Here is a 23,333-nt window from a genome sequence, read left to right on the forward strand (position 1 = left end):
CACAAAATTATTTTCGTTGCTACTTCATAACTGTAATGTTGCTACTGTTATGAATCATAATGTAAATATCTGATATGCAGGATGGTCTTAGGCGACCCTTGTGAAAGGGTCGTTTGACCGCCAAAGGGGTCTCGACCCACAGGTTGAGAACCGCTGATCTAGGATTACTTAGCAGTGTACTAGTAATAGCAGGCATTAAACTAGAATCTCAGGGTTGAAAAGACATTTCTTCAAGGCTGTTATGAAAAAATCAATGCAATAATCTATGTAATGCTTAGCACAGAATCAAACATGCGGTAGCCGTCAGGCGGAAACAGTGACCACACACACAGCAGACACACAGATAGGACTTCTTGTAAATATCCTTAAAAGGGGGACAAAGTCACCTGTATGTACCGTTTGCCCTTGTCCCTTTCCCCTCCTGCCTGGAAGAGAGACATTATGGCCACATAGAAGGGACACGGGCCTCTCCTGACCCCACGTAGCGGCCACACTATCTATTCCTTAACTGCCTACACCTGGACTTCTCATGTGAGAGAATCAAAAAAATCTTCTGACTCGTCCAAACCACTACTACTTGGATCTGCTATGTGCAGCCAAACTCACGCCTTGACCGACACACACCTCTTCCTGGCCCGGTGACCAAGCCTCTCTGAGCCTCTCATCTAGAAGAGCACCATTTAGGATTTCTTAGCAAGGATTCAAGGAATCAAAGGATGCAACGCAGTGCCAGGCATATTAAATGCAGATGTTGTTATTGCTGTTGCAGTGCATTGCTGTTCAACGCGCTTTCTACCACATTGGCTCACAGCTTCAACCCGCACCCCCCTGCACCGTCCCCCCAGCCTCAAAACATGGCAACTCAGCCTGGATTAAATGCCTATCACAGAAAGGAACAGCTTATGAAAGCGCTGACAGAGACAAAACACCTAATAATTAGTGGCTAACAACCACACACACGGAAGCAATTAGGAGGTTTATATAAATCCAGGGGACTGAGGCAACTTCTCATTTATTCCTCAGATTTCTTGCATGAGCCTCGGAGATGTTATTTCTGCCACAGAGCTGACTTCACAGGGAGGATGTGGGATGAGAAGTGAGTGCAGAGGTTGTGGGAGGCTGCAAAGGACCTTCAGACTTGAAAGCCCCTCCCCTTACTTCCAGCTCCAGTGGCCACTCTGCTGGACCTTCTGCCATCAGAGCTGGGGACCAATGCAGGGGGGGGGGGGGAGGGGGAGGGGGGAGTGCGGGCATGTGTAAGCCCACGGGCCTAAGAAGGGGTCAAAGGGTAAAGAGGGACTGGAAGTTCCTAAAGACCTACATCCCGGCCTACAGTCCGGTCACAGGATGGAGCTATTTCCCCTCAGGGCCCTTTTCCTCCCTTAGCACTGACAGATTGGGGCCCACTTGGCTAGTGCCTGCAAGGTAGGCTTCCTGGGGGACTCTCACACTCGGGCTGGGTTGCTTCTTTAGATGTACCGGGCAGGCTAAAACTGGTAACCCCTTTCAATTAATATCCTCTTATCATCATCTTTTAAAATAATACCATTTTAAAACTTCAGGTGGAAGAATAGGACTAACTTGGAACCTATCACCACTCCCCAGAAATGATATTAACAACAGTGTGCTGTGTGTCCTTCCAGGAGATTTCCATGCCCTGTCTGTTATAGACTAAACTGTGTCTCCCCCCAAAATCATGTGTTAAAACCCTAACTCCCAATGTGACTGTATTTGGAGATCAAGCCTATGAGGAATAATGAGAGTTAAAGGAGATTATAAAGGTAGGGCCCTAATCTAATAGGTCTGATGTCCTTATAAGAAGAGGAAGAGCCCTAGCTGGTTTGGCTCAGTGGATAGAGCGTCAGCCTGAGGGGTCCCAGGTTCGATTCTGGTCAGGGGCACAAGCTTGGGTTGTGGGCTTGATTCCTAGTAGGGGGCATGCAGAAGGCAGCCAATCAATGATTCTCTCTCATCATTGATGTTTCAATGTCTCTCTCCCTCTTCCTTCCTCTCTGAAATCAATAAAAATATATATTTAAAAAAAAAGAAAAAAGAAGAAGAGGAAGAGGCACCAGGGATACACACCCACAGAGAAAAGGCCATGTGAGGACACAGTAGAAGGCGGCCACCTGCAAGCCAAGGAGAAAGGCCTGGTAGAAACCAACCCAGCTGATATCTTGGTCATAAGACTTCCAGAACTGTGAGAAAATAAAATTCTGTTCTCTAAGCCTCCCAGCCTGTGATATTGTATTGTGGCAGCCTGGCTTAATATGCTGACTTAATTATATAAGTACATGACTAATATACTTAATTATATAAGTACATGAGCAGGACCATTTCTCAAAATACTACATTATGCTTAACCTCTCTATTTTTCCCTTCCTCCTTTTACCAAGCAGGCAGTCAGCTTCTGCAATTCCTTAGCTCAGGGGTGGCTAATGTGCCCCCTTCTGGCGGGTGAGGTGGGACTGGGGAGGCAGTGACACTGACAGGCATTCTTCTTGTCTGCCCATCCCTTCCCCTGCTGGGGAATTCTGAGGAGTCGCAGCAGATCCCCAATCACCCCCAGGGTCAGCTGGAAAGGCCTTGGACCAGAAGCCAGCTCCTGTGTCCTCAGCTCTAATTTCCAAACTGTAGGCCTCTCGGGCCGCTCTCCTTGCCCCATGATGGTGACACAGTGACAGGGTGGGGTGAGTAGGGGCTGGTACAATCTGAGTTTTTAGCCAGAACTTACCCACAGCCTGTATTCCTCAAGGGTTGATGGGTTACAGTTTCTGAGAAGTGACAGCAGTACATGAAGAGTGTACTTCAGTCATTAGCATATTCACATTGTGATTTTTGCTATTTCTGTGGTCTTCTATTATTGACATAAATCTTAAAATATTTTAATCCTTTACTACTTGATAAAATGCATATTAAAAGGAAAATTTTATGTCATCCGCATAATACCAGTGCCACTTGCTCTAAAGATAAGTTCTCCGGGACTCTTCCCCCTCCCCACGTGGGAGTCCGTTCTGATTCTTTCCCCTTCCCCATGTGGGAGTCTGTACTTGTTCTTCAATAAAGTCCCACCTTTGCTATACCAAAAAAAAAAAAAAAAAGAGGAGTTCTCAGTAAAAGTAAATACAATGAAAGCAGGATTATTGAATTTGAGCTTCTGGGCCTAGTTGAAGGTAGGACCCTCCACCGACAAAAAGATGACGACCCGCTTTATTGCGGTGGTCTGAAGGAGAGCCTGCAATATCGCCGAGGTATGCCTCTATTAAAAATGTTTTCAATCTTGTCTCTTCCAATAAAACTGGTGCTTGAGGAGATTCCCACATTTATCCTATAGCTCTGTGGAGTCCCTGGCCCAGCTCTGGATAGCCCAGGTAGGAAAATGCAACCTGAATTTCATCTTGCCCACTAGTCCCACAGCTCCTGGGAAGGGGCTCAGAGGTAGGCTCACCTCTCTGACCCAGGTGACGAGGTGGGTAAAGCCACTTCCTCAGTGTGAGGTGCACTTTCTGCCTCTTTGACTTGTCTCCTCCTGCAGAGGGGGAAGGCCAGCGATGCAGAGCCCCTCAGCATTGAAAAGGACTGTGAGTATGGGTCTCACACCCGTGGGGTCTGAGGCCTGCTGAGATATGTATTAGTTCCCTATTGCTGCTGAAACAAATCACTACAAACTTAGAGGCATTAACAGCACAAATGTATTCTCTGACAGCTCGGAGGCTGGGAGCCTGAAAGCAGGTTTCCCGAGTTCAAGTCAACGTGACAGCAGGTCCCTCTGGCAGCTCCAGGGGAGAATCTGTTTGCTCGCCCTTTCCAGGGTCCAGACACTGTCGATATCCTTTGGGTCCTGGCCCTCTTTCCACATCTTTATTTTTATTTTTGTAAAATGGAACGGATCACGAATGTGTGTGTGTGTCATCCTTGCCCAAGGGTCATGCTACTCTTCTCTGCATCTTTAAAGTCAGCAACGCAACATCTTCAAATGTTTTTCTCTCCATCCTTCTGGGGCTGTCTCTGCCTCGGCTTGTGTGCCTCTTGCTATAATGACACTGTGATGCATTATGTCCACGGGATAGCCCGGGGTAATCTGCTCAGCTCTGTCTAGATCTTTAATTGGATCACATGTGCAAAGTCCTTTTTGCCAGGAAAGGTAACATTTTCGAGTCCAGGGATTAGGAGGTGCACATTTTTGGAGGCCCTTACCCAGCCTACTACAGACTATAGTAAATTTCAGGTAAGGTCCAAGAGGAGAAGTGACCGGTCTGCTTGGTCACCACTGACTACCAATGGTTCCCAGATCATAAAATAGTAGTTCGACTTATGAAAGCTGTACTCTTCCAAGGTGCTGCCTTCTGCCCACTGTTCAGGAGGTTCCCAGATCCCCTGAAGCCAACACATACTAGTAACTCCAAGCTAAGTTTTCTTAACCCAGATTTCTAGAATGTCTGGCTGCAGCTGAAACGCCAATGGGGGCTCCGAGGAAGTGGACAGAGCAGCGCAAGCTGAATTGCAAAGCAATTTTGTTCCTAGTCGCCTAGGCGCGCCGGACAGCAGGTGGCGCCTGGGGCCGCCTGAAGGCCGAGTCTGTCCTGCTCGGAGCACCTGCGGAGGGAAGCGGGGCGTGGAGCCGCCTCGGTCACTGCGGTGTCTAAAGAACTGTTTCCCAGTCTCCGCACGTACCGAGGAAGGACGCCACGCTCCGCTCCGGGAGGCGAGCAGCAGCTCCGAGAGGCTTCGTCTTCTTTGCCGGACCCGCGATCGGAGCTTCTGGCGGTGGCAGAAAACAAACTGGACACCAATATGCACAAGCCTGCAAAAGGAGGAAACTGCCACCTCCCATGATTTAAAAGGCCCGAAAGCAATTGCCTTTGATTTCTGGAAACAGGCTCCCCGAGCTGCTTACAACACTGGCCCCGGGGGAGGGAGGAAGCAGCTTTTCCATCTCAGTGTTTAGCCAAGTGGGTCCCTGCAGGGGATCTCGAGGGGGAGTAAAACGTGGTCCTTTTCCTGAGGGGATGCATGCTCAGGCACAGTGGTCTAAGGACCACCTGGGAATCAGCAGGGGAAGTAGGAGGCCGCCTCAACCCTGCATGAGCTCCTGCTCTGCAAGAGCTTGGTGGTGGTGGTGGTGGTGGCGGTGGTGGTGGTGGTGGTGGTGGTGGTGGCAGCGGCGGCGGCGGTGGTGGTGGTGGTGGTGGTGGTGGTGGTGGTGGTGGGTGGTGATGGTGTTGATGGGGGGGTGGTGGTGGTGGAGCTGCATTAGCTATATGCACTGGCCCTCTCCACACGTGGCTGAGTCAGCATGCACATACGGGAAGCATCTCAGGACTGATTCACCCTTCAGATGGGGATCCTTGGGACCTTTGGGTAGTGCCGCTGGATGGTATTTTGTGCTGCTCATTCATGTTTCTATCCCCAACCCCCATCACGTTCCCTTCATTCAAGCAGGCAGCAGGCTTTGTGCTTCAAAGTTTCAGGTGAGGCGTGAACAGAGGGGATTCAGAAGTTGCAAGGTTTCCTGGCTTTTCTTTTCTAAAGTCCCAGACCAGAGAGAGGGCAGAGTTGGGGTGGGGTGGGGTGGGTGGGGGAGAAGGGCCCTTGAAGAAACAAGAAGGTGAGAAGAGCTTCCTTCCATATAGAGATTTATCCAGGCTAGGAGTGTGCAGAGCAAGGTCGGTCGGCTCTTTGATTCAAATCCTTGTCTCTTCCCCCTCCCCACCTGGAAGTCATACCGTCTTGGACTATTACTTAAACTTTTCTAAGCCTAAAAATGAGGCAATACTAATGCCTACCTCATTGATGTGCCCTAACATTAAGACTTTAGTCCCAAGGTTCTGAGATATTGATCCTTGTTATGGGCTGATTTGTGTGTGTCCCCTCCCACCTCAAATTCATATGTTGGAGTCCTAGACCCCCAGTACTTCAGAATGTGATTGTGTTTGGAGCCAGGGTCTTTAAGGAGGTTAATAGTGTAAAATGAGGTCATCAGGGTGGGCCCCAATCCAGTATGATTACTGTCCTCATAAGAAGAGGACATCTGGACACAGACACACACACAGGAAAGATTATGAAGTCACCCGTTGAAGACGTCCATCTATCTATCAGCCTCAGAAGAAATCAACTCTGCCAACACCTTGATCTGGGACTTGCAGCCTCAACTGTGAAATAACAAATTACCGTTGTTTAAGCCATCAGTCTGTGGCACTTCGTTATGGCAGCCCTAGCAAACTAACATACCTCTAAACAAACTTCGGAGGTCCTCAAGGTTGAGCAGCAGAAAGCTGCCTGTCCTAATTTAAAATATTTTTAGGCTTAAAAAAAGGAAATCCTGCCATTTGCAACAATGTGGATGAACCTGGAGGGCATTATACCAAGTAAAATAAGCCAGACATAGAAAGACAAATACTGCATGACTCCACTTACATGTGGAATCTAAAAACACTAACTTATAGAAGCAGAGAGTAGAATGGTGGGTGCCAGGTGCTGCGGGAGGGGAAAAGGAAGTGCTGTCAAAGGTACAAAGTTTCCAGCATGTGGGACAAATAGCTCTGGAGACCGAACACACAGCATGGTGACGATGGTTAACAGCACTGGATGGCAAACTTGAAATTTGCTAAGGGAGTAGATCTTAAACATTCTCACCACAAAAAAAGGTAACTATGAGAAGTGATGGGTATGTTAATTGGTTGGAGTGTGATAGTCCCATTTCACAATGTATATGTATATCAAAACATCACATTGTAACCTTAAATATATACTAGTACAATTTTTATTTATCAATGATACCTCAGTAAAGCTGGGGGGAAACAATGAAACCACAAAGCATATCCTTCCTGGCCCGATTTTCTACGTTTTTCCTATCATGCCCTCTGTCTACTTTGCAACTCAAGGCCAGTAGGTGCCAGACCTCAAACCGTGCCCCGCATTTCACCAGCTCTGTCGAGAGAGAATGAACACTTGCTGGGTACCAGTTAGGGACTAGGGCAACGATTATGAAAGTGAATTCCAGGGGCAGACCAAGTAGAAATCTTCAGTCTTCCCTTTGTTTCTAGTAATTTGTTATGGAATAACAAACTCATAACTTTTACTAAATTTCATGTTTACCTTTAGTTTAGGTCGATCACCTCTTTGAGTAATACGTTTCTTCACACTGTAGGACACAAAATTCTTGTACTGTCATAAGCTTGTATCTTTTTTCTTCAAGGTAGACCCTGAGTCCTAAAACACTGGAATTTGATTAAAAAAAACACACACCGAATTTATTTTCTTTGTCTTTTTATTCAGATTTTCTAAACTTTTGATATCAAAGTAAATAATTGAATAATTAATATATCTGCTAATAGCTACTGTTTGTCGGATGTTATTCAAGTGACTGACATGGTGTTTTATCCTCATGATTTTATTGGACCCTCCAAATGTCCCTATGAAGTGGGTACCATTATTATCCTTATTTATTAGTTAAGGAAACTAAGATTTAGACCCAGGTCACGAGTTGCCCGAGGTCACACAGCTACTACATGGCAGAGGTGGGATTTGAGCCCAGATCTGGAGGATTAACAGTTATCACACCTTCCCGAACCACTTACCTCTTTGATTGGCAGATGTGTCCTTGTGCCTCAGTGACAACAAATGACTCAGCAGTGCTTGGGTGGCCTGGGAGAATAAAATAGGGCTGCTTTGCTGCCAACTAGAATAGAGAGGACCTGTTTGCCCCAGAGCTCTTGAACTGTGGGCCCTCCTGGGCCTGACCACAGGGAGATGACCTGGAGAGGTCAGCGTAATGCAGGGTCTGGCTGGGGGTAGATCTGGAACACAGCATTTTTGGGGGATGCGAGCCACAGCCTGGTAAACCTCCCTTCTGGAAAGAGGCAGGAGGCTGCCACTGCCTCCCTCTCCTGCCTGTGTGGCCTCCAAATACCAGTAATGTGTGAGGTCATCAGAACTGAGTGGCTCAGGAAATGCCTTTGGTGCCGGTGGCTTCAGATATCTGAGGTCCAAATTATTACTTGCATCTGCCCAGTGATTTACAGCTCAGCGTTTATGCCACAATGATCTCATTGACTCCTTTTGGCGTCCTGGTGGACTGTGATGGTCATATCCATTTGACAGATGGGGAAACGGACCAGAAAAGGCAAGGTGAGTGCTCAAGGTCACAAAGAGTGCCAACTTGAATCCAGGCCCCACTGATTCCCAGTCCTATTCACTTGCACTGGACCAGTAGTTTTCAAACCGCACTGTGTGGAGTTCTAGGGTGCTTGGGCAGGCCAGAGGCAAGGACTGAGGAGGAGGTGGAGAAAGAAGTGGCCCACTTCACTCTGGGCCACACCTACATCAGGATTCTGTGTAAGGCTGATTTGAAACATTTGTGTTGCTAACAAAGTATTTTCAGAGGATTCCCCAAACTTCTTCTTCCCTGGGACTGGATTCAGGCTCCTCTTTCTCTACAGGGGCAAGAAGAGACCTGCTTCCTGTTGGATGATGCACTCAACTCCAAGATGGCAACATGTGGGACTGTAAAAGGTACTGGGTCCAGTTTAGTGTGATGTGGTCACGTTATTCATCTTAGTCCCCCACTCTGTAGAGATGAGGGCTTGGCCTACATAATTCTGAAAATCCAGTTTAGCTTAAATAACCCGGGGATCTGGGCTATCAGGCTTAGTTAATCAGATCTTAAACAGGGGCGAGTCACCTGAAATGACATGAAAATGTAAAATTTTTTTGTATGTGAATTTTTCTGTAAGTATATCTATAGTTTTCATCAGAGTCTTAAAGCAGACTGTGATAAAGAATCTTTAGCTTCCCAGGACTTTTTTCTTTTTCTTTTTTTGGCAGAACTGCTGGGAAATCTTCTTTTTTGGGGGAAGGGGTGTTCAAGTAGTAAGAATGATATGAGAAAGCTATTTGCAGAAAGGAAACAAGGGCAACATATACAGAAAACCGAGCTAGATAAAAGAGTAAGAGCCCATAAGTTTTGTTTAAGCCCCTAGATCCAGCCATGCCTGATACCCCTCACTTTTTTTCAGCTATATGAACTGTCTCTCCTCTCTGAAAGCATTTTCTACTTCAGTCGTCTATAGAATACAAGATAGATTGAGACCCCAGATAGATTTACTATTATTGTAAGAGGCCCTTGCCATTTGAAAAAATTGTGAGGCTCAACTTAGAAAAAGGAAAGCAGTGAGAAAAAGGGATTGAGGTGGGAATGGATATTCCTCATGCTTTTTTTTTTTTTTTTTTAATTGCAGGTAAGAAAAATGTTCCCTACCCTTTATTCTTTTAGCAAACTGGGGGCTTTTAGAAGTAGGAAAGACCTTGGAATCAACCCCATCATTACACAGGTGGGGAACCAAGACCTCGAGAGGGCGTGTGACTTCCTGGAGGTCATACAGTAATAGGCCTGATGCCAGAATGGAGGTTACCTTCTCTGAGGTGACCCACCTCTGTGTGACTTTCCTCAGTGTTTCTTTCCCAGGCAGCCGCCAGTTAGAAGAGCTTAGGAGGGATCTTGTGCCCAGGAGTGTTGCTTGGCCACATGGATCCATATCTTATCCAGAAAATTCTGCAGTCTGGATTTTTTTTCAGGTTCTGTGGGCACAGGCAAACAATGGAGTGTTTGGCCTAGGGCTGCCGGGAAGAGGTGAAGGAAACCAGCCCATTTCTCTGCTGGGTCCCATCCCTCCCAGGTGACAGACCCACCTAGGGTCCGGTCCAGGATTGGGGTCCAATTGGTCAGGGCTAGGCCAGACATTGCCCAGTGCAGCCCACAGCAGGAGGATTTACATTGCTGAGTCAAAGGCAGACAAGTAGGATTTATGGGACAAGTGCAAGGGGTCATTTGCAGCCACAGGGCCAGATCTGTTTAGCTGGGGAGTGGGGGGGCAGTAATAGCAAAGGCAGAAATGGATTCCATGGGGCCCCCACAACTATTCCCCACAGCAAGGCCGGAGGGACTGGGACACACTTGCAGGGGAAAGGAAAGGACCCACCAGAGCCTGCCTGCCACCCCCCAGCCCCCACCCCATCACAGATTACTCACAGCCGCACAGGAGAAATGATCTTTAATGTCCGGCTTTGTTTCCAACTCCGCCAAAGTGCCAAAGTGCCAGCGTTCAGTGTAGTACAAAGAGGGGCTTGAGAGGTACGAAGTCACAAGACAAACAAGGCTCCCACTGCCTCCTGGGTGCGCACTCGCTCTGCCCGCGCCACACACACACATGCAGACCACACGTACACACGCACGGACACACGCACAGACACACGCACGTGTACCCACGGTTAAATACATGTACAGAGGGACTCATTTTTATATATATACACAGAGAGAGAGGCGTAATCCCGGCCGGCGTCGGGTCCCCAGGCTCTCGGCATGCTCGGCCCAGCTCTGCGCTGTACCTGGCACCCATGCCCCTGCCAGAAAAGCAGCTGCCCCTCTCCCCACCCCCCTCCCCCCGTTTCCCCTGGGGCCCGGCTCTCCCAGGCGCGGACCTTCCCCTCCCCTCCGCCCCTCCCCCCCACCAGGATTTCCTTCCCAGGGACAGGGAGCTGCGAGCGCGCGCGGGGCCCTACAACGGCCCGGGCGCCAGGGGCATGTTGGTTTTGAAGCCGGGCTGCCCGTTGGCCACGTCGGCCGCGGCCTCGCAGCCCCCGCTGCTGGCGTCCCCTTCGGTCACGGGGCTCTCGGGCTCGGCCAGGAGCTTGAAGGTGAAGAGCGGGCCCGAGTCGCGGCGGCCGCAGTGGCCGGGGGGCTCGGGCAGGCTCAGGAGCGCGCCGGGCGCCTTCCACTCGGGGTAGGCGCACAGCTCGACGGCCGGCGGCGCGCCCCCGCGGCCCAGGTAGCCGGGGCTGGGCGAGGCCGAGGGCAGGGTCCGCTGGCTGCCGCTCAGGCAGCTGCCGCCGTCGTCCAGCGAGTCCTTGCGCGACTGCGAGCGCTCCAGCGAGCAGCCCCGCGTCCACGGCCGGTAGGTGTAGGCGCAGTTGCCCAGGCGGCGGCGGCGGCGGCGGCGGCGGCGGGCGCGGCACTGGCAGCCGAGGATGCGCAGGAAGGCGCGCTTGAACTCCTTGCTGGAGCACGGGTAGATGATGGGGTTGAGGCAGCTGTTGAAGTAGCCCAGCCAGAACACCACCTTGAACACGGTGTCGGGGGGCTTCAGGGTGGAGAACAGGGAGCCTGCAGGGGGAGGGCGGGGGGCACAGGCAGAAAGACAGACAGCGGTTTGTGAGTCGTCAGGCCCTCCAGGGGCTCCACCCGAGCAGCCCCCGCCCGCCCGCAGAACCCTCCCTCTGTCTGGAATGCTCGCCTTTCTGTCTCAAGAGGAATGAATGCTACATTCACTTTCAGGGCCAATATGGAAAACTCCGCCTTCGCTCGCGAAAGCTTTCCTGCTCTAGCTGAACAACATCTAAGCTCCTGTAGCTCTAGATTTCCGAGGGCAGCGCTCACCAGTTTCTACTACAATGGTACTAGTCACCCACAACTGCACGCTTCTCTCTGGCCAGAGGCACTCTGCTGGGCACTTTTACTTGTATTGTTTTATCCATCACAAAACACCATGAAGTAGACGCTCATTTACTTCCATGGCAAATATGAGATACATTACAGACCTTCCTGAGAAAGGTAAAACTTTAAAGGCAAAAGAAGACAATGAAAAGGAAGATCTTTTTGATCTAGGAATGAAGAAAAATGACCTAACTCCTCAAAAAGATAAACTTCAAGAAAAGGGTGGGAGAAGATATTTACAATGTCTAATAAGACAGGTAAATATTATATTCCCAGTAGAAACATGGACAAAGAAAACGAACAGGAAATGTATAAAACAGGAAACCTGAGGGTTAATGAGCACATGACAAGAAGCTCAAAATACTAGGTAGTCAAATAGATTACAATGAAAACCATAAAGAAATATAATTTATATCTGTTAGGCTGGCAAAAATTAGAAAGATGGACGACACCAAGTATAGGGAGAGCTGTGGGGACTTGGGGAGCCTTCTGCACGGCTGGTGGGGGCAGAGGCTGTGAAGACTGGACAAGACCCTAACACCGTGTGGTCCAATTAAGTCTAACACACCTTCTAACCTAGCAGCTCTGCTCTAGGGCATAGATCTCAAAGAATTTTTACATACGTCCATTAGGGACACGTATGAACATGCTCAGGGCAGTGTTGTTTGTGGCGACAGGGAATTGGAGAAAACCTGGGTGTCCCTCACAAGGAATTATGGAATGGCAGAGTTCCATATAATGACCATCAGGAGATGCACAGCATGGAGATTGTGTAGCACGTAGAGGCCCCGGTTGACAAGTCCATATCATAATATGGAAAGTCTTAAGTACATTGTTCTTTGTGAAAAAAAAAAGTAGGACACAATGAGATTTACAACAATACTATTTAGATAACATGCCAGACAACCACACACATTTTGCAAAATTACTTTCAAATTAAAAAAATACATATTAAACACAAATGAATGACTTAAGGTGGAGGCAGAGGGAAATGGGAACGAGGAATGGGAATAAAAGGAAGTAAATCAATAAAATAAGAATGATGCCCAACACAGACCTATGATGATGAGATGGTATGAATCCCTTTGAATGTGAGGTCCCAAACATTTTATGTTTATATTAAGTTAAAAACAATTTCCATTTTAAACGCAAGGCAACTGAGACTTGGATAGGTTAAATGATTTGCTCCAGGTCACACAGCATGTTTGTAATATAGCTGGAATTTTAAACTAAATTCTGCTAGAATACAAAATACGTTGTGTGTGTGTGCTTTTTAAAAAGTGCTACTAATAATACTTTTTATGGAAAATGAGAAAATATAAGAAAGCAAAAAGAAAAAAATATTTTAAAAGTATACATAACCTCTCAATGCCGAGAAATCACATTTTGGTGCATGCACTTTCAGAATTTTTATATGTAAACTAGAGGCCCGGTGCATGAAAATTTGTGCACAGAGGGGGGTGGGGAGGGTCCCTCAGCCTGGCCTGCATCCTCTTGCAGTCCAGTCTGGCTTCCCTCTGTGGGAGGCAACCGGGCAGGCAGATCAGGGGACAGTGCCAGCTGGTCCCCCCATCACCCCTCTGCCGCCCACTGGTCGCTGCCACCCCCCCATCACCATCCCCTCCCTCTGCCCGCTGGCATGTGCCTTGGCTGGCCTGGCACTGCCTGCTCACTGGTTCCGCCCCCTCGGTGACTGGTCGGTCAGCCATTCGGTCAATTTGCATATTACACTTTTATTATATAGGATATTTTTTTAAAAATGGGATTATATTTTACAGGATATGTTGTAACTTCAATCTGTGTCTCTAACCATGCCACTCTGCCTTGTATACAGTGACTTTTGTATTCCTGTCTTATCTCCTCTATTAGACTGTGAGCTTCCCAAGGGCCTGGTCATCAGGATCCCCTGTGAATCCATTTGTTGAACAGAGAGCATGAACCTCTAGAATATATGAATGTGAGGGGCTTCAGCAATCATGTCCAAACTCCTTGTTTTACAGATGGGGACACCAAAACCCAAAGAGTGGCTGAAGATTCCACAGGTAGGTGGTGGCCAAAAATGCCACAAAGATTCCGATCTTTGATTTTGGATTGCACTTGAGTCCTCCCCCTTTACTCCCTCGCATGCACTTCACCTTCTTATTATTTGAGGTTTAACCTGTTGTCACAGGGAGCCTTCTACTTTTCTGCTTAGCAACCCAGGGATGGTAGCTGGGGGGAGATGGCTGGGCTCCTGGTGCAGGGCTTAATCAGAGAGCTATCCATCCCCGATGCTAATTAAGTACACTCACCTCTTTTCTCAGCTCAGGGGGAGCTGTGGGAGTGGACTACATTCTGGGTTAGCTTTAGGGGAGGTAGATGAGGTCTACTTTGTGACAAGGCTTGTACCATTAGGTTTTCATCTCACCACCCCAGATACTTCTTTGGATTGAGACACTGTACAGAGGCCCCAGCTGAAATGCAAATATGGCTACTCTTCTCCCTCAGCAGATTTAGGCAGGTCCCCATTGGATGGGGACAGGGTTTGGGAACTCAAAGACCTGGTTTTGAACCCCACCTTTTTGTGTGTTGGCTGTTTGACTTTAGAAAAGTTATTAGGCCCTTTCAGACTCAATTTTCTCATCCATAAAATGGGGACAAATAATCTGTTTCATAGGGTAGTTTCAATAGATGAAAACATCCATGTAAAATTCTTGACACAGGGCCTGGCATCTTGAAAATAATACTAATAAATGGTGGCCATTTTCCATATATACTTTATATTCTGGCCTAGTCATCACCCTCTTCCAGGAATTCTGCTCCTCACCTATCTCAGATTGATTTCTTTATTCTCTGCCCCACGGAACATCGACAACCAGATCTTATTCTCTCTCTTTTTTAATTTTTTATTTGAGTCCTAAGTGTTGTTAAGCAATCCCAGGGCTGGCGGAGTCCTTGTTCATCACCAGACATTAAATTCCTGCTGGGCAGGAACCACATCTTTATTTCCTTTTTTTCTCTCCAGATTTTTATTCCAAAATGATACATAAAGGGATGAATAGGTAGAGGACAGAGAATTTTTAGGGCCACAAAACTACTCCATATGACACTATAATGGTGGATACATGTCATTGTACATTTGTTCAAACCCATTAAATGTACAACAGCAAGAGTGAACCCTAATGTAAAGTATGGACTTTGGGTGACAGTGATGTGTCAATGTAGGCTCATCAACTGTAACACATGAACCATTCCCGTGAGGGATGTTGATATGGGGGAGGCTGTACACATGTGGCTGCAGGGAGTACAGTGGGGCCTTGACTTACGAGTGTCCCGACTAACAAGTTTTTCGAGATACGAGCCGAGCCGTCTCTCGGCCGATTTTTTGCTTTGAGTTGTGAGCTAAAATTCGGGTTACGAGCCAGCTTCAGATACCCCACCACTAGTTGGCGCAGCGAACGTCACAGTGAATGCCACAACATCAGCCCAGCATCATGTGTCTCACTCGTTCACTTTAAGATTTGACATATGAGTAATTTGAGTTACGAGCTCCGTCACGGAACGAATTAAACTCGTAAGTCAAGGCCCCACTGTATATGGGAAGTCTCTGTACCTTTTTGAAAATTGGGTGTGAACCTAAAATTGCTTCTAAAAATAAAGCCTTAAGAGAACCTCACTTAAACTAAATATGCAGTACATGCTGAATTTTAAAAGATTACACATTGCAAAAACACTTTAGAATATAGAGTTCAAATAGAGGGGACCAGAGCTAATAGTTTTGTTTTTATCCTCTTAGGATATTTTTAAAAATGGAGTCATACACATACTTTTCCCCAAATTGCTTTCTTTGCTTCGCGTATATAAAAGACATTTTCCCAAGTCAGGACATAATCGTGCTACACCACTCCTCCACCCCCTACCTCCCGTTGAATTACACCCTACTGTCTGGATACACAGTAGTTTACCTAACCCTTTCCTAATGATAGCCAAATAGGCGACTTCTAATTTTTAGCTGTTACAAACTGCAGTCACAAAAAGCCCCTTGCATTTTGATTTCTGCATGTTTGAGTGTTTCTGTAGAATGAATTCCTATCAGAGTAATCACTGGGCCAGTTCCACATTCAAGCAAAAGCACTGACAGCCAGCAGACTGCCTTCTGAACTGGTGGGTGGCAGTAGTTCACTCTCACACTGGCTGTGTAGGAGTACCAGGGGCCTGCCACCTGCGTCACCTCTGCACTAACACAACCAAATGAGTATTATTTTTGTAAATCACTGTGGTGGAAGCCTGATTCCAGGAAGCCTGTGTCTGAAACCTCTGTTTGGTGACTCATATCATTTTGAGTAAGCTGCTTTCCCTTTCCACACCTCAGTTTCCCTCCTTTGGGTGAGTTGTTTGATCTGAGTCCTCTCTGGCCTTAGAATTCAGCCTGTGAAGTCTGAGATGGAAGCCCCCCCTCCCCCACCCCCCCAGTCCATCCCTGCAGGGGTGTGTCAGTTTCTCTAGACTCACCACACAGGGGCAGTGTAGGTCTGGGACTGGACCAGCTGGTGCCTGGGATTCCTTGCATATTCTGCCCCTTCCCTCCTCCCTCTCCCCCTAGCAGCATAGCAGTTACTGGGAATAGGGGCCCTGTTTGCCACCCTGGCCTACCCTGTTAAGCCTAGTTAATTAAGGAAGGTGCAGAGGATGGGTGGCAGGGATCTTTTCCCCTGGGCATCCAAACAGACCCTGGGGAGCCTCAGTGCTGCCAGGAGAGGGGAGTAAATATCACCAGGAACTGAGGGTTCCTGGAAGCCTGCGCTCTGCTGGACGTCAGAGCTGTGCTGGGCTCTGTGACAGCGCCACAAACTCACTGTGCATGTCCCTGAGCCTGGCTCCACTTCTCCTGCTTAGGACATGGTCCGGTGCTCCCTGCCCTGTGTCTTAGAATCATGGCTTGCCAGGGCTGGGGAACCTTCCTTCATGGAGCTCCGTGAGGACAGGTGACTTGCTCAAGGGCATTCAGCTGGTAAATGGCAGAATGACCATCAGAGCCTGTTTAAGTTGCTCATTTGGTTCCACAAACACTTATTGGAGCGTTGGGGTTAGTGGTTAAGGTTCTGTTCAGAGGTCACAGGTAGGCAGCTGTGTGGCCTTGGAGAAGCTACATGAGTTGGTGTGGCTCTGTTTCCTGGAAAATAGGGAGGATGATAGTTCTGTGCATGGATGAGATGAGCTTATTAGGCTTGGGAAGTGCCTGGCATGTTGAGAGCACTCAAGTGCAGCTATTCTGACTGCTTCAAACACAACTACTATTACTACTGCCAACACTGCCGTCTCTGCCAGTATTACTGCTACAAAGACGAGGAAGGAGGCGCAGAGGTTGAGATCTGTGCTGACGACTTATTGGGACTCTTACTACACTGCTCTTTATTTAAATTTTTTTAAAAAAATTGATTTCAGAGAGGAAGGGAGAGGGAGAGACAGAAACATCAATGATGAGAGAGAATCTCGGGTCAGTTGCTTCCTGCATGTCCCCTACTGTGGATAGAGCCTGCAACCTGGGCATGTGCCCTAACCAGAAATGGAACTGTGACCTTCTGGTTCATAGGTCAACATTCAACCACTGACCCACACCAGCCAGGCATGTTCTTTTCAAGACAGACCCAAGGATGGGTCCCACTCAGGTGGTTCTTGAACCAGCTGAAACTGTATGTGACTTTCACCCATTTTTCTGGGGGAGAATCCACAGCTGTCACCATGGGCTTGAAGGAGTCAGCAACTCTCAAATGGTTAGGCCTCACTCATCTCAAGTCTATGGTTTCCAAGCATCAGTCACTCTACCCCTGGACCACCTGTTTTGTGTGTTTTTAAAAATATATATTTTATTGATTTTTTACAGAGAGGAAGGGAGAGGGATAGAGAGTTAGAAACATCGATGAGAGAGAAACATCGATCAGCTGCCTCCTGCACACCCCCTACTGGGGATGTGCCCACAACCAAGGTACATGCCCTTGACTGGCATTGAACCTGGGACCCTTCAATCCTCAGGCTGATGCTCTATCCACTGAGCAAAACTGGTTAGGGCTTTACTGCCTTTTTTTAAAAGTCAGCTCACTTTTTTAAAAAACTTAATCCTCACCCAAGGATATTTTTTTCCATTGATTTTTAGAGAGAGTGGAAGGGAGAGAGGGAGGGAGAGGGACAGAAAAATATCTATCATATCTATCTATCTATCTATCTATCTAGAGGGTAGGTAAGAGAGAAGGACACACACACACACACACACACACACACACACGCACACTCGTTGGCTCTCGCACATGCCCAGACAGGGGCCAGGGACTGAACCTGCAACCCTTCAGTTTGTGGGCTGACACTCTAACTACTGAGCAAAACTGGCCAGGGCTGAGTCAACTCACTTTTGGTATCTAAATTTAAAAAATATTTAAGGAAGCTTTTATCACTATCTAAAACCTGTACTGTTTGCTATAAATAGAATGTCATGGTAGAGAAAAATAAGATCACTCCACACAGTGGTGGGTCCAAGGTCTGCTCTTTTTCAGAAAGGGAGATTAGCTAGGGTTGAAGGGTGTTGAAGACTTGCTGCCCTAAATTGAGAGGAATTCCTCTTTAAGGAGCCTGAAGGATTGAAAGAGAAGTGAACCTGGAATACTGTTCTCACTGTAGAACCCAGTCCCTGGCACACAGTAGGGGGCTAAATAAATATTTGCTCAATGACTGACTGACTGACTATGTGATTCACAGACTCTTGTGCCATGTCTAGCTGTCATTTCAAGTTACTCTGCACACCACTCAACTCTGTACTGAACCTGAGTAGCAGTGTAGGCCCAGTCCTGGGAAACCACTTGCCGGAGGCAGCCATGGCTCCATTCTGATGCCTCCCGTAGCTTCTTACTGAAGCTTTTAAAGCAGATCAAATGAGACAACACTTCTGAAAAGGCTTGGAGGGGTTGGAAGCTGGACACCTGGATGGGATGAGGAGGAGGTCGAGTTTGAGGGGGATGGATAAAGCCAAAAGCAGATGGTGCACTTGGGCCTTGCCTGCTTTAAGGCGATTTAGAGGGATTGTGAAGTTCAAGGATCAAAAGCTAAGGCTGAGCAGGATTGGCACAGGGAGAAGCATTTCTTGGCTGAATGTGGTCCCAGCAAGTCATCCTTAAGGTGCCATTCATCAAATCTGAACAGGGAACACAGGTCTCTGTGAATCTCCACTCTTCCATGGGGCATGTTTGTGGAATAGTAGCTACGATTTAACAAGCTTACTCTGTGCCAGCCACTGGGCTAAATGCTTAATAACCATCATTTCCCAGTTACTCCTTCAACAGTCACTGTTCCCAAGGCAGCCTGGCATGACAGTGCCTTGCTCTCGGGGGCGCCATTCTGCACTGTAGTCTCCACACTGTAGTCTACTACAGTACTCCTTGGTGACTGTGTCCAACCTGGATGTGTCTGCTGGAGGCCATTACTATTACACTGGGGTGTGGGGGGGGGGGGAGGGGAAGGGGGCCGGGGGTCTGGGGAGGAGAATGGAAGGTAACCTGCTCAAGGTCTCAGAGTTAGTTAGTGGGTGATAGAGTTAGAATTTGTTAGCATGGGCAGCCTCTTAATCACTACTGATACAGCTCATGGGAAAGCACAATTTGTATGCTGACATGTATAAAGGCTGGAAGGACATACATGGAAGGAAACCAACAGTTTTATCCTTGGGTGCTGAAATTATGGGATAATTTTCCTTGTATGTGTTTTTCAGTGTTTTTCTAAATTTTCTCCATAAACATGAATTACTTTTTTAATTGGTAAAAGTCCAATGAATATTATTTAAAAAATAGTCCTGGCCAGTGTGGCTCAGTTGATTGGGCATCATTCATGCACCAAAAGGTGCTGGTTTGATTCCTGGTCATGGCACATGACCTGGTTATGGGCTGGATCCCCAATAGGGGGGACATGCAGAAGGCAGCTGATGGATGTTTCTCTTTTTTTCCCCTTTTCTCTCTCTCTAAAATTAATAGCAATATTAAAAACAACAACAACCCAAAACAAAAGATACCTTTTTTTATGATACCATGTTTATTGGGATCCTTGTCATGTGTTAGCCAACTTTATGTTCTATTTCATGTAATTCCCATAACAGCTCTATGAGCAAAGTGGATTATCCCTACTGCAAAGAGTGAAGACGAAACAGAGGCACAGGTGGAGGGCCACACTGCCCAGGGTTCTGTGCAGGTAAGAGAGGGTTTGAAGTTAAGCTCAGCAGCCTCCTCTGTTAGTTCCTACTGTGCCTATGAAACCCTTAGTGGGGGGCAGAAGGGGACCCCTTTTAAAAAAATATTTTATTGATTTTCTTACAGAGAGGAAGGGAGAGGAATAGAGAGTTAGAAACATCGATCAGCTGCCTCCTGCACATCTCCTACTGGGGATGTGCCCACAACCAAGGTACATGCCCTTTCAGTCCGCAGGCCGACGCTCTATCCACTGAGCCAAACCGGTTAGGACAGAAAGGAGGCCTTTTTAATTCTTTATGTGTCCCTACATCCATAGGCCTTTATTACACACTGGATGAAGAAATGACCAATGGAAGGGCTTGGAGACTGTAGTGAGGCATGAGGACCTAATGCATTATTTATCTGGTCCACACAGGGTTGGGTGGTTTGTAACATCCCTCTGGACTCTGACATTCTGGGACTCTAGGCTTATAAACTTGATTTGACTAACTTCATAGTCAGCATCAGATAAGCCGATGGCTACAGTGGAGACAGTGGGTGGTGAAACTGATTAGCTTATAAATAGAGCGGAATTCCTTTGCAATGTCTCTCTCTCTCTCTCTCTCTCTCTCTCTCTCTCTCTTTAAAAAAATATGTTTTATTGATTTCTCACAGAGAGGAAGGGAGAGGGACAGACAGCTAGAAACATCGATGAGAGAGAAACATCGATCAGCTGCCTCCTGCACACTCCCTACTGGGGATGTGCCCGCAACCAAGGTACATGCCCTTGATCGGAATCAAACCTGGGACCCTTGAGTCCACAGGCCGACGCTCTATCCACTGAGCCAAACCGGCCAGGGCCTTTCTCTCTCTTTAAAAATATGTTATTATTGATTTTTAGAGAGAGTGGAAGGGAGAGGGATATAGAAACATTGATGTTAAAGAGAAACATCCCACACAGGGGACTGAACCTGCAACCTGGGCATGTGCCCTGATCGGGAATTGAATCGGTGACCTTTTGGTACACCGACGACACTCAACCAACAACACTCAACCAACTGAGCCACACTGGCCAGGGCCAATGTTTCTCTTCTTAGGAGCACTGGCTATACCTACAGCCAAGTCAAGACTCCCAGTTGGGCTCAATAAAAACTTGAAAAAAATTTAAAAACAGTTGCTGATTCTTTCAGCACCAGCTTTATAAGGGGTGGGGGTGGGGGGTTCCTTAGGATTTGGAAATTTCCTTCAAGGTTTTTCTGTTTTCACTTGTCACTTAACCCTGGAATGAGATCATAAAATTATCCAACAAATACAGTATTTTTGTAGCCAACAGATCCAAGTGAAGTTTTAAAGAAATGCTGAAAACAATAAGAATCACCAGAGGCACCATTTACAGTGAAGTGGGAACCAGTTATTAGGCACTATATCTATATCCTTTGCTCACACAGTCCTTCCAGCAGCCCTGCTTTATGGCATCTCATTGCACAGAGGAGGACATTGAGGTTTCAGAGACAAAGTCACATGTCTAGTAAGTGGTAGAGCTAGGACTAAAATCCAGCTCTGAAGTCTGGCTTCATTGTTTATTATGAAGAAAAAAGAAGCTTCTATTTACTTCCTTAAGCACCAGGTAATTTCTCCTTCAACTGGGAACAATCTCTCTTTTTGCAGAATTGTCACAGCACTTTATCTCTTTCTGCCTTGGATTACAGTTGCTTAGGGCTATGCTTCATGTCCCCTGATTAGACTGTGAACTTCTAGGAAAGAATTCATGTCTGATTTGTCGCTCTCTCCCAGGACCTAGTACAGAGACTGACACCGGACAGGCACGCAGCCAACCTGTGTTACATGAATAATAGTGGGGAAAAAAACTGAAAAATTCCCCCCTGGCTACTCAAAGCGTGGTCCCCGCAGAAGCAGCATGGATACCCCCTGGGTGTTTATTAGAAATGCTGAATCTCTGTGATCCAGTAACTCAGAATCTGCCTTTTTTTTTTTTTTTTAAATTTCTTTATTGACTTTAGAGAGGAAGAAAGAGGAAGAGAGAGATAGAAACATCAATGATATGAGAGAATCATTGATTGGCTGCCTCTTGCATCCCCCTACTGGGGATCAAGCCCGCAACCTGGGCATGTGCCCTTGGCCAGAATCGAACCTGGGACCCTACAGTCTGCAGGCCGACGCTCTAGCCACTGAGCCAAACCGGCTAGGGCAGAATCTGCCTTTTAACAAGATCCCAAAGTCAGAAGCATGGCCTTAGCCCACATTTCAATTTTACTTTCAAAATGGTTTTCCTGGGTATCTTGGGATTCATGGATGCGCAAAGGCTGGGCTGAGAGCCACCTCACCACGGGACCGACTCCCTTGCCTCCAACACTCCAACGGCTCCTAGAGTTTATAGGATAAAGTTCAAATTGCTTAGGCTGGAATTTAAGACCTGCTCAACTTGGCTGCAATGCCTGATTCTTTGCAACATGAGTTCACTTTCTGGCCCCTTTCCCTTTATTCACGCTGTCCACTGGTGTGAGAAGCCCTTTCCTTTCCCCTCCTCCTCTCTACCCTTTCCAGGCCTGGCTCAAATGCCTTCTTCTCATAACCACAGCCCAGGATGCACAGCTTCCTCTGAAGTGTGAGAGGAGGAGGAAGGGATGTGCAGGCCTCAAAGACCTGCCAAAATCCAGGTGACCCGCACACCTTACCTAATTTTACTCTCACAGTGGGCAGGAGGGAGGGATGGGTCTGTAATTCTCAATTCCCTGTTTACAGATGTGGAAACTGAGTCTCTGAATGTACAGAACTCATCCAATGTCACAAAGCATTAAATGGTAGAGCTGGGATTCAAACCCAAATATGCCTGGTCCCAAACCTGGGCAATTTCCACAACAAACAAAATGTCTAGAGGCCAAGAATTCTGAGTCACTGTACCCCAGTGGTTCTTTACTTAACAATACTTACTATGCAAATAATTTAACATCATACAATTTCAGGGTCTCACAAACCTGCTGAATCCCATCCATGGTATATCCCTGAGGTGCACGGTCACCAGATTAAGGGTCTCTTGCTGTTTTCTCCACAGACTTCTATCATAACAGCTACTGGGCTTACTTATTTGAGATTCTATTTCCCTTGTTCACAAGCTCCTTGAGGCTAGGGTTGATCTTACTTGTGTTGGTTTGTCTAGCACCAAATGCAGAGCTTGGCTTATAGTGAAGATGTGAAAAGATTTGTTGAGCACATGACCTCCTCTTCATGTGCTGTGTGCATAGTAGGTGCTGAATAAATGGTTGTGGAGTGACCTCTTACTGTACCTTTTCCTCCTCTCACTTATTTATTTAAAGTGTGACACAAGCCAACCCTCCCATCTCCTTCCTGAAAGCTTTCCTGACTGCTCCAGGCCTCTTCTTCTTTATGTCCCATAAAAATCAGAGTTCATAGCAGATGGGTTAACATGAAAGGTTATTGTTAAGGGATAAGTCAAGTTGATGCTTGACTTTTTAGGCATACAGTCAACTCCCCTTAAAGATGGGGTCTGGCTTTGCTAGCGTGGCTCAGTGGTTGAGCATCAACCTATGAACCAGGAGGTCACAGTTCGATTCTTGGTCAGGGCACATGCCTGGGTTGCAGGCCGGACCCCAGTGTGGGGCGTGCAGGAGGCAGCC

At 47.3% G+C, this 23,333-nt stretch overlaps 1 protein-coding gene, 1 long non-coding RNA gene and 1 other non-coding gene across 5 annotated transcripts in view; all 3 read right to left on the reverse strand.

Moving 5' to 3' along the window:
- Nucleotides 1–3,876: 3,876 nt before the first annotated feature.
- Nucleotides 3,877–3,981, reverse strand: LOC139011866 (U6 spliceosomal RNA). Its single transcript, XR_011471684.1, has one exon. It is a non-coding gene; the product is annotated as a U6 spliceosomal RNA (small nuclear RNA).
- Nucleotides 3,982–7,146: 3,165 nt separating this feature from the next.
- On the reverse strand, nucleotides 7,147–10,413 carry LOC139011593 (uncharacterized). Its single transcript, XR_011471603.1, has 3 exons — nucleotides 10,031–10,413; nucleotides 7,581–9,579; nucleotides 7,147–7,220 (listed from the first exon to the last, which is right to left on the reverse strand). It is a non-coding gene; the product is annotated as an uncharacterized lncRNA (long non-coding RNA).
- A 97-nt stretch (nucleotides 10,414–10,510) lies between these two features.
- Nucleotides 10,511–23,333, reverse strand: part of ADRA1B (adrenoceptor alpha 1B) — a 96,768-nt gene continuing 83,945 nt past the window's right edge. For all 3 annotated transcript variants that reach the window (XM_070414496.1, XM_070414495.1, XM_070414497.1), the window contains one exon: nucleotides 10,511–11,161. In XM_070414496.1, the coding sequence (XP_070270597.1) occupies nucleotides 10,557–11,161 (605 nt within the window). In that variant the 3' untranslated portion in view covers nucleotides 10,511–10,556. The remainder of the gene's footprint in view (nucleotides 11,162–23,333) is intronic.

This window comes from Myotis yumanensis, unplaced genomic scaffold (genome assembly GCF_028538775.1).
Source record: "Myotis yumanensis isolate MYYU_CA2020_CCGP unplaced genomic scaffold, mMyoYum1.0.hap1 SCAF_5, whole genome shotgun sequence".
Taxonomy (NCBI): Eukaryota; Metazoa; Chordata; class Mammalia; order Chiroptera; family Vespertilionidae; genus Myotis; species Myotis yumanensis.